The sequence below is a fragment of the Haemaphysalis longicornis genome, unplaced genomic scaffold (assembly GCF_048455015.1).
Source record: "Haemaphysalis longicornis isolate Haplotype H1 unplaced genomic scaffold, Haemaphysalis longicornis Haplotype H1 scaffold_7, whole genome shotgun sequence".
NCBI lineage: Eukaryota > Metazoa > Arthropoda > Arachnida > Ixodida > Ixodidae > Haemaphysalis > Haemaphysalis longicornis.
Window position 1 is genome coordinate 93,740,590 of NW_027526422.1, and position 10,646 is coordinate 93,751,235.

At 49.0% G+C, this 10,646-nt stretch overlaps 1 protein-coding gene across 1 annotated transcript; it reads right to left on the reverse strand.

Annotated features, from left to right (window-relative positions):
* Positions 1-1,165: 1,165 nt before the first annotated feature.
* Positions 1,166-3,164, reverse strand: LOC144146107 (uncharacterized). The gene has a single exon (XM_077678054.1). It carries the CDS (start codon positions 2,445-2,447, stop codon positions 1,416-1,418), a length of 1,032 nt encoding a protein of 343 aa, XP_077534180.1. The 5' UTR covers positions 2,448-3,164; the 3' UTR covers positions 1,166-1,415.
* Between the last annotated feature and the right edge of the window lie 7,482 nt (positions 3,165-10,646).

The window sequence follows — 10,646 nt, forward strand, 5'->3', positions numbered from 1 at the left end:
TAACACAAGAAAGGCCTGCGCGAAAGCCATGTTGAGACGGAGTGAAAAAATTATTATCTTGAAGGTGTTTTATAAGGCAAGAATAAATTATGTGCTCCAGTGTTTTGCAACAAACGGGGGTTAGCGATACCGGTCTATAGTTAGATACTCAACATGTACCTGCAGCTCGGTGTACAATGAAGAGACGTTCCTTGGCATGTCATCAGGTTCAATGTTCAAGTACCTAACGTCAAGCCTAACCATAACGTCACGCATTAGGTCTAACATGATCAACCGGTACCGGTATGGAAAAGTTCTCTTTTTGCGCTTCAAGCTGAGGGTACCGGTGACGTAGTGAAACTACAAAGTGTAACGTTAGACCTAAGCACACATTCGACAGTTGTTGCTGTCAATTTATAGTAAGTCTAAGGCGCCCGTAAACTAACGGATACCCGAAATAGCGTATTGGGCAGTGCATTATCAGATTAGACTGAATCTTCCAGGCGTACTCTGAATACGTACTAGCGAAATGTTACACACCCCAGAGTAGCAAATACCCGCAGTGGGCCATTGAACAACCCTTTGCAAGAAAGAATGCCTGTTGCTTACGCACGAGATTCTATGGCTAAACACTCTCTAAATTTTTGCCCATGTTCATTCTAACGCCCCTCGTATTTTGTGCTCTAAGCAGTGATTATATTCAACAATGGAGCGAAACCCGGAAATCAGAAGTGAGGGCAATTCAAAACTGAGTAACAAAGGACAATACCTGTTTTTCGCTAAAGATTTCATTGATTCATTCGTTTTTCGTTTGTTAATTGTTGACGTTTACGAGATGTTGCATGTGCAATTACAATGACGGTGTCAGCTCACAAATCTTCCAGCGAGTGATTCAGTCCTGCTTGAAACCGTAAAAAGTAACGCCTGGAACACACCATACGCGACATCAAGATCTGCCTAAAATGTAACTATTGACTATACTTTAATCAACCATTGACAGTTAGCTGTAAAATAACTCCATGTTGGGGAAGTTAACCTAAATCTTCAGAGATACAGAAGACGTACGGATGTACTAGATGTGCAACTAGTACCGAATTAATTTGGCGGTTGAAACTGCTTAAAAAATTACCTGCAGGGAACGGAAGGGGTTTTGATTGTTTTCGGTTAGACATTATCAATCAATCCATACATCATGTGCATTTATTCGCTCCGCCACCGTGTATTGCTTCAATGTGCATTCACTGTAGCGTCCTTGACTTGCGATACCGAGGGCACGTACGCCGATGCTATTGTGCGACACCTTCACTTCTCAAATAGCACAACACTCGAAACTGGCACATGGCTGGTGTTAGGACCTCAACCCAGCCCTGAGTGTCCCGCACAATAAAAATCCAGCTCATCTCACGATACTGTCCCTTCTTAAGGAATAGCTGCATTCAGCCCAAATAACGACGAACAGTCGAGTCTTCTGCACATCCGGAATAATCCAGCGTCTCTGCGCTCATCTGAGCGATGTTCTTAACCGGATACTCACCAAGCCTCGTTGTTCCAGCTAGCACCAGTCGAGCCATCTGCCCGAAGCTCGTGTTGTACCTTCCGACTGTTTCAAAGTCTACCGTGCCAAAGTTGTCAAAAGGACAGTAATAGTTTCTGACCCTGAAGAACAAATGGAAGGCTGTAAAATTTCTCCACGCGCAAGAACACTGCTCGTATAAAATCCTTGTAGCGGCCTCGTGCACGCCGAAGTCGCAAGGCACCCTGTAGACGAGGTCAGGACGGGGTTCGAGGATCTTCTTGGTCGGAAGCTCGCCCGCGTTGTAGTACCACCGAAAAGGGCGGTAGTCAAGGTACGACTCGTACCACAGGCGGAGGTACTCGGCGTCCTTGTGGGCCACAATGACTTGCGTGCCGACCAAGTGTCCAGGAGGCCACCCAATGGCCAGCTCGTAGCGTCTGTACTTGTCCAAGCTCTTCACGAGGTAGGAGTCACTGTCGAGGTAGATTCCGCCGTACTTTTGGAGGATTTCAATGCGAACGATGTCCGAGGCGTGCTGCACGTAACTGATCCTTCTGCCGAAGATCGTTTTTGGGTACTCGATGTGTCGGAGGCTTAATCGCGGAATGTCTTTGATGTGCTTCCAGAAAGGGCTCCGTGTGGTCGCATTGCAGTTGTCGCAGTGGATCATCAGTATATCTGGCCTTTGCTGGATCCAAGCTGCCCGAATGCAGACGACTTCAACAAAAGACAAGGGTCTGTTGCCGAGCCTAATGAAATGTATAAAGTTGGGCACATAACTGTCGTCATGGCGGGTAACATATACATCTGGTACCGGCGAGTTCCAGCAGGGAAAATCCGGCACTGGGTGCCTGGGAAATGCCCATATGAGTATCCCAATTACGAGGCAGATGCAGGCAATTTTTAGTAAATTTGATCTCCTTTTTAAATGGATGAACAATGAACGTCTCATGCTTCAGTATCAGGTAGAAACCTGTTGCGTTATTCACAGGGTACGCTCTCCAGGATAGGACACCTTTTTGTTCGGAGATGTACTTTCTAAGCGTTTTCGGGCGAAAATTTTCACCTGAGCTAAATCAATGTTCTTCAGGTTCCCTTGTCTAGCAAATAATGACAATACAGCAGAAGCGGCACAACGTAGCGACGCAGAAATAGTCGATGAAGTAAAATCTGTCAGTGTTCTTGCCCGCATGCGTTACCTTCTTCGCTCTGCTTCACACTAGGCGAATGAAACCCTTGCAAAGGAGGGTCAACTGATGTTACCTGCAGCGTATACTGTCGGCGTTGTGTTCAGATGGAGGTGCAGGAACTTCAGTCCATTTCCATACCGTTGAAAGGCTTTGCAGTCTCAGGTGTGCCGTAGCTAGTCACGGTACTTTGCGGAGCCGTTTACATCACAGATTTTGCACTACATCTCGGTGCCGCAGAAACATTGTTGTTCATATCACCGCTTTCGCACTACCTCTCGATGCCGCAGAAACAGTTTAAACTTAGTTGCTGGCGACTATGCTTTCTCAGCAATTTGCTTTCTTTCAAAATCCACAGCAGTCGTTTACGACTTCATAGATTTCACTGTTTGCGTGCAAAAATGTACCGCGTGTATGGCTGCTCGAGGGCAGCACATGTGCGATACTGCCCGGCAGTTGGCTGTTTCGGGAACAAAAGCGCGCACATGTGCACGGACGCGCGCACGGTGAGAATCAGTGAAAGAGAGATGATGAGAGGGTCTCTGTGTGTGTGCGTATGTGTGTGTGTGTGTGTGTGTGATTTATATATAGAGAGAAAAAAGTAAAGGAGGGCATGGAATCATTTTCATTTTTCTTTTTTTGCCGACATATTGCCACGCGCCTCGCTTCCTTTTACGAACCTATATCCAGTTAGAAACATGTGCACTCACCGCGACTCAACTGTGCAACGCGAAACAAACGTTGCTTTGCAGCTGCCACCAGAATCATCTATAACGCACCTATTGCCAAAACTTCTGTGTGCTTACAAAACATTCTTAGCTGCCAAAAGTTCGGTAATGTGCCTACGATGCGTGCGTTAGAAAGACACTTACTGCTGTTTCCCTGAACAATGCGTGGTGAGAAATGGTAAGAAACGAGAAATTTGAACGTCGCTTTCATACCGCGAACACCCCTTGTGGCGTAACCAGTTTAGTGTAACCTCACGCGGTTAGAGATTGATCAAAGAGGGTACACGTTACACAGTTTGTTTTTCAAGTATTCACTTTAAGGAAAACTTTACAGCCATCTCCCACAATCATATGGACCACATGGAAACTGGTAAGCAGAGTTTGGCTTCCGTCTACTTTTCTTTAAATGTCCTCTCTTACTTCGCACGTGTTTGGTTCCGGTTCCAATTAAGGCGGATCCTCCTCTTGTAGGCACTCACAACAGCTGTTGACGCCGTTACTGGACCACGGCCCCTCGATCAAGCGCACGCAAGGTGTGCGCTTGATCGAGGGGCCGTGACTGGACTTTCGCACAGCTGTCTCGCTGTGCAAGCTAATGTGGCTCAGAAATTTGAAAATTATGGGAGAATAGTTGCGTTCACAAAGAACGTTGCCAAATGGTACGACCTTCCCGACATGGCTGGGTGGAAAACCAGGGTCTGTGCTTTGTTTCAAGTGGCAGCCAGAGTCTCGTGTGGTTCGAGGTTGAATTCTTCCCCTAAACTGAAGACATGAAACATGACAACGATGGCTTGCACAGACGGAGTCACCCACCAAAGAGACCAACGAAGCAATCGTCGGGACAACGAATTCGACGGTCGCTGTCGTATCGGCCACCGCGGCCGGGAATTGAACCCGCGTCCTCGTACTCAGCAGCACAACGCCTTAGCCACTGAGCCACCATGGCGGTGCAATTCGCCCGAAGGCCTCCTGAAGGTCACTGAAGAGGTATTACTGTATCTAATTTTTTCGTGACCATAATGTTGCGTACTTTTTCCACGCCAATATTTTCCAGCAATTTAACTCTAAAACCAAATGTCCTGAGTGTTAAGTTGCGCAGTCAATCAGAGAAATTACAAAGCGAGCAATCTAACGGGCCAATAATTAAATCTGCGAAAACGTGGTTAGAGAAAGATGGTAAAAAATCACGTCACGGTTGCAAAACGCGCTGTAAGAGGCGGGCATTAGCCGCAGCATCTAACATTTTTTGTGGCATTAGCATCCAGCAAATAACAAAGAAGTTGTGATCCTTCCGGTTCGTCTTTTGATGATCATGCACTGTGTGAAACGTCAACGGAAGAACGGTGTGTCAGAGTTCTTTCAAAATAATACCATTGACGCGCCATACGTCGCATACATTATACGTGATGAAGTGTCAAAGGATGGCCCAGTGCGGGACGACTTTTCCAATACGCCGCATGCTGCCAAGTCGCGATAAGAGGAAAATAAATGAAATGCTGCGTGTATTTTGGACATGCCTGCTGTACTGCGACGCTCACGAATCACCGAATAATTTTAATAATTGGTATCAACTAGGGCCGATGTTTACGCGGGTACCTCAGAGAGCACCGAAGAAGCTCCCCGCAAAGCTCTTATTTCTCAAGCAACGTGCTCCAGGTGGCCTCAAAGAGCAAACAACTGCCCTTGAAATTATAGTGGAAATTTTCCCTTTTGATGACCGATTTCTCCGGCCTGTACATCTGTAACGATGTTTCAGCTTTCATTTTTTTCTCTCCGTTTATTTGTTTCTATCTGCCTTGCTTCTGTTCATGGTTATTATTATTGTTATTATTGTTTCAGCCCTCCCTTTGAATTGGCCGGGGCGTCGATTGTCAGCAACCAACTTGCCTGTTTTATTCCTTTGATTGCTAATAGTATTCCCTTTGTATCAAAGTAATGAAGTGTCATCTTCTAATTCTAGCGCTTCTCGTAGGTCAGGTTTAAAATAGTTTTTTGCTGTTAGAAGTGGTGGCTGTCCTAGACCATATTCCCCTCTTTGCTTGATTTCCTTATCCGCGCCACGGCCGACGCTGCGAAGGAAAGGGAAACTAACGCCGTCACCGGCGGAGAGGCGCATCCATTCGCCCATGGAGGAAAGAATACCTTCCTCCTCTTCTTTCCACCTTTGCTTTCTCCCATGCATCCGCCGATCGAAGATTCGACCCGCCGGACCTCCGTTTCATCGAGCCGCCTTGCTAAAACAAAACTTAGCTGTTTGATTGTCCCTCCTGTTGCCGGTTAAACCCGCCTACGCTGGCAAGAGAAACACCGCGGGATCCGTGACGCCCCAGTCAGTGGAGTACAATGCCACGGGTGTTAAAATACAATGTAGGGCAAAATGGCTCAGCCTTACGGAACCTCGTGATACCACGTTCTTCGATTATAGTGCACCGCAAGCTCAGCCACGAGAGAGAGAGAGAGAGAGAGAGAGAGAGAGAGAGAGAGAGAGAGAGAGAGAGAGAGAGAGAGAGAGAGAGAGAGAGAGAGAGACTCTTTATTGAGAAGCAGGCTAGAGAGAAGGCTTTTTATTGGAAAAGCAGAGAGGTTTGTCGGCATTTACAGTCGCTTACATGCTTCTCTGCTGTGGGTTGGGGATGGGAAGAAAAGGTCCAAGAAAGAGCTGGGCAGGAAAGAAACAAAAACTGTCGTGGACTTGGCGCGGTAACGGACTTACATGCATTTTTGTTCTGAGCTTGGGCCGCATAATTTAAAATTTTGAAATTAGGCCAATTTCATCCAAATAAGAGAACAAACTCCGTAGTACTTGGCGATGCTTCGAGGGACGAATCCATGGTCCTAAAATAATTCTGAGAGTAATTGGTCCCTTTGCCACGTCGCGCACTTGGCTAAGCCTACCGAGGCTAGCCACGCCGGCTTCTCCCCCGGTGGCAGAAGCGCACGTAATCCTCGCGACGGTGGCGGAGCTGCATGCGACCACGCAAGCTGTGGCCCACCGCGCACGTCACGGAGACCGTTGTGCTGTGCCGAGATATTTCTGCCGAAGAAATGGAAGAACCCGGATGGGGCACCATTCGGCGAGGGCAAGCTGCTCTGAAAGCCACCCCGGCCGTCTCAGACAACACGACGCCAACACATGACACCTCGATGCAACGGAATAAAGGCCAGCGCCCGTACTACCGGCAACCGCCTGAACCTGTCGCCAGGTGACACCAAAACTGTTCTCCCACTGCGCGGCGGTCTCGCCCTTGCCTCGCTGCCCCTGGCTCTACTGGCCGACCACATTCAACGTGTTCCACCGAACGGTGCATGCGCGTACATGCAAGTAGAACTTCGTCGTAGTCAGCAAAATCATAGGTCTTGGAAAAAAAAGCGCTGCCAATGTGGGGTCTCGATTCCGGAACGTTTGCTCCATAACCCACTATTCTACCCATGCAGGAAAGAAAACTTTAGGAGAGGCCCTGACACCGCTTCTACTGGAGCCGGAAGCACCATTTCTGTAGGCCGCCCTTTTCAACACGAAAGTGTTTTATTCCCGGATACACGAAGATTTCGCTGTCGTCATATCCGTCACGGAAGTGACGCCAGTACAACGAAGCAAGCGGCCTGTAAAGGATGCTCCCCTGCACACATGGTCTTGCGGGGAAGCAACCTTTCGTACTAAAGAGTACATTATACTCAGGGTTGTTCGTTTTCGGCTGTTATATTTTAACACGAAAGTGTTCTATACCGCAATACCCAAAGATTTCGCTGACGTCATATTCGTCACGGAAATGACGCCAGTACACCTTTGCCGAAGCGACCCGCCAGCAGGACGTCGCTCGCCAAGCACGCCCACAAGACAGCCGCCGACCCGCAAACCATGCTCAGCTGCAGATTTCGCTGCACATTCCACTTCCGTGTTTTACTATTCCTATGACAGAGGACTCAACAACAGTTTTTAAAATAAAGCATGCGCTGGCGTATTCCAGGCGCTTCCTAATACTGTTCGTTCATCGCTTTGGTTACTGACAGACATGTTCACTTCATTTTTATGCCGCGCGGGGCTTTTGCTGGTCGTCGCATAGATGAGTACATGAGCTGTTGCAGTGATGAGTGTGCCGAGCAGACGACCTACGGCACCCAGCCAATCAGATTGCACACTGCGGTCACGTGCAGTCAGTAGCCAATCGGGTGGCGCGTTCCGTCTTTTACGCACCCAATGGACGAAAAGAAGCGGTTATGGCGGGGATTTGAAAACGAAAAGACGCACTTCCGAATGAGACCAAGATGGACGCCATAGCGCATGTGGAACCCGAGCGGCGAGCCGTCGAAAAAATGCTATTTTTGCATCGAATACTGGCCGATTTTAGATGACGTCGGTGCTATAAATTGATATTATGGCTCAAACGTACTCCCGGGTCTGGATATTTGGCTGACAGGATGATGATGATGATGATGATGATGAATAAATCTTTATTTGTCAAGCTGGCGCAGATGTTAGGGCACCCGCGGGTGGGGAGACGCGCGTCGGGTTTTGGCTGCGCCTAGTAATGACGTAAGCTCTGACGTGCAAGAATTCGAGTTGAGAGAGGTTGGTCAGTTGGTACCAAGAGGTCATTGGAGTGGCGTGCCCTCGGCGGCATCAATGTCCGATCTACTGATAAGATGGGCATACCTAAGAAACGCAAAGTTAAATCTAGAGAAGACCACCAGTTCCACTCTTTCCTCAGTTTTTGCATCTCAATTGCGAATGGGGCCGATTTTAAATGCAGAGCATTTCTTAGCCTCGCCTCTTCCTGCGTCGGACGGGGTCAACAGCTCCGCGTCCGCAGCAGGTGCGCCTCTCCTCCTTCCCTCCTCTCTCTCAACAGCAGCTGGCGCGCGCATGCGTCGTAGTCAGCCCGTTCGCTCCGTCGCGGTCTCGGCGTAACAGGTGCGTGACAGCAGCGCGGTGGGGCTTTGAAGGGCGCGCGCTGCTTGCGCATGCGCGCTCTCCCCCCCCGTACTGCTCTCCCTCTACTGCGCGCGCTGCAACTATAAAGCGGCAAGCGGTCGCTCGTGCTTCAGTCACTGCATTGCTCCTTCTTTCCTTGGTTGACGCTCGCTCCCATCTTTACTCGTGTCTGCTACTCCAGCATCACGGAAGAAGCGATGGAAGACACTGCCTTCAACCAGTACTGAGGCCCCAATGCTCTGCATTTACTCGTGTTCCCCTCGCGGGAAGGCGCGGGAATTTTTTTTTATTATTTGCCAATCAAAAATCAGCCCACAGAAGGGCCCATTGCATTTTTCTCGTACCAAACAACTCAATGCAGTGTATATACCCTGAGCATGTACACACCATTACTTTTCGGCGGCGGTTTTTTCTGCGTACTGGTCTAGATTAGAATGGCCTGCCTGCCGGAGCCGCCATTATTTTTGGTGACCCATCGAAGGGCGCCGATGTTCTGGGATTTCTGCGCTGTTCTGCGATAGTGTCCCCACCCCTAATGCAATGCCCCATGCAATGCCACAAGCCGGGTGCCTAGAAGAAACAATAAATAAAGTTAAAATTTAAAGGGACCCTGCAACACTCTTTGAGCAGTGCAAGTAAACCTGCGCGACGTTTCGATTACACTGCCAGGAATACCTGAGCCAAATATTACACGTGCACGTGAAGCGGTGAGCGCGCAAATCGCTGTGAAAGACGCGGAAAAACCAACCACTCTCTCTTCAGTTGTCCTCATTATGCATGGCCTAAGGGACGTCACATAGGCCATGGCTGCCCGATCGGCTGTCACTGGTCAACTTCGCGGCTAGATTCTCCCATTTCCGTCGTCGTCATCGCTGTGCACGAACCTCTTCTATGCCTGAACCTGTAGGCACAGTTTTGCCGTTTCTTTGGGTTTTGAGTGCGCGCGGAGCTTGAGTGACGAGCTCAATACTTCCCTTTCAACGGGACCACTCGACTACAAACGTTTATTGCTTCAAAAACGCCCTACCAGCCCGAGCGCGCACTTGCGAGCAAGCACCCATGCCTGCTTTTTTGTGGCACCAGACCGGAAATAGGCCCCTCCGCGTTGCGGAGAAAAGGAGAAAACTACCCGGCATGCCGCCGAAGAGAACGCCGCGCGCCGCCCCCCTCTCCGGGAGAGAGCGCGCAGCTTTCGTCGCCTTGTCCGCGTTCGAGTTGAGAGGGAAGAGAGAGAGAGAGAAACACTTTATTAAAATCGGGCCCTGTTAGGCGGGGCGGGTGGCCAGCAGCCGCAGCTGCTCAGCGACCTTGGCTGCTCTTTCCGTCAGGGCTTGTTGCGTCGTCAGGTCAGAGCAGCCCAGCGCCGCCTCCCATAGCTCCGGGGTGGTGATTGGGAGTAGGGGGTCGTCGGGACAGGCCCACATGTGGTGCTGCACAGTGGCCTTCGCGCCGCATGATGTGCAGTTGGGAGAGGAGAATAGGGAGGGGTGAATACGGTGAAGGAGAGCTCTGTTGGGTAAAGATTCTGTTTGTAGGAGTCTCCAGAGTCGTTCTTCCGTGAGAGGGAACGATTATGCGCGATTTCTCATCGCGCGTAGTTTCGTTAATTGTGAACGGATTTTCATAATTCTTGCGGGAGGAGATTTCTGTGACAATAGACTTTATCCCAAAATACAGTACTAGTAGTCGATGGCAAGTGTTGCAGGGTCCCTTTAAGGAACGGTATAACGAATTTGTGAAAATTGTATTATATTTTATCCCAAAATATTCATTATTTGACTGTTCAGCGGAAGTTCGCGGCCGCCGCCCCAACTACTGCACTGACGGCACACTGATTTGTAATGAGTTTGCATGCTATCTCAGCCTTCAAAATATTAGCTTTTACCCTTTTGGCGGTCCAGGCTGGCGGTCCCGGCCCTCTTCACCAGTTCACGCTGAATCCCAAGGTCCGGCTGACGGAGGAAAATAGCTCTACTTTCCGAAAATGGCAGTTTTGAAAAATTGATTTTTTGGCCAAATTTCCGGATTCCAAGACCCGCGTCTCCCCTTAAACATGGTGAGGAGGATAAACAGGAAAGGTGACAGTACCTTTTTCAGACTCCACAGCTTAATGAGGTCTGAATGAATATTTCCGAAATGAAGGATGAGGATGCAAGATGAGAGGAACAATTTAATGTGCGCTCTCCAAAGTCGTTCTTGTTCACTATCTCTACTATGACCGACTGGCGCACAGTGTCAAAGGCTTTGGTGATATATCTAAACCAAGGATAACCATAGTTTTATGTTTTGAATAGCTCAACAAA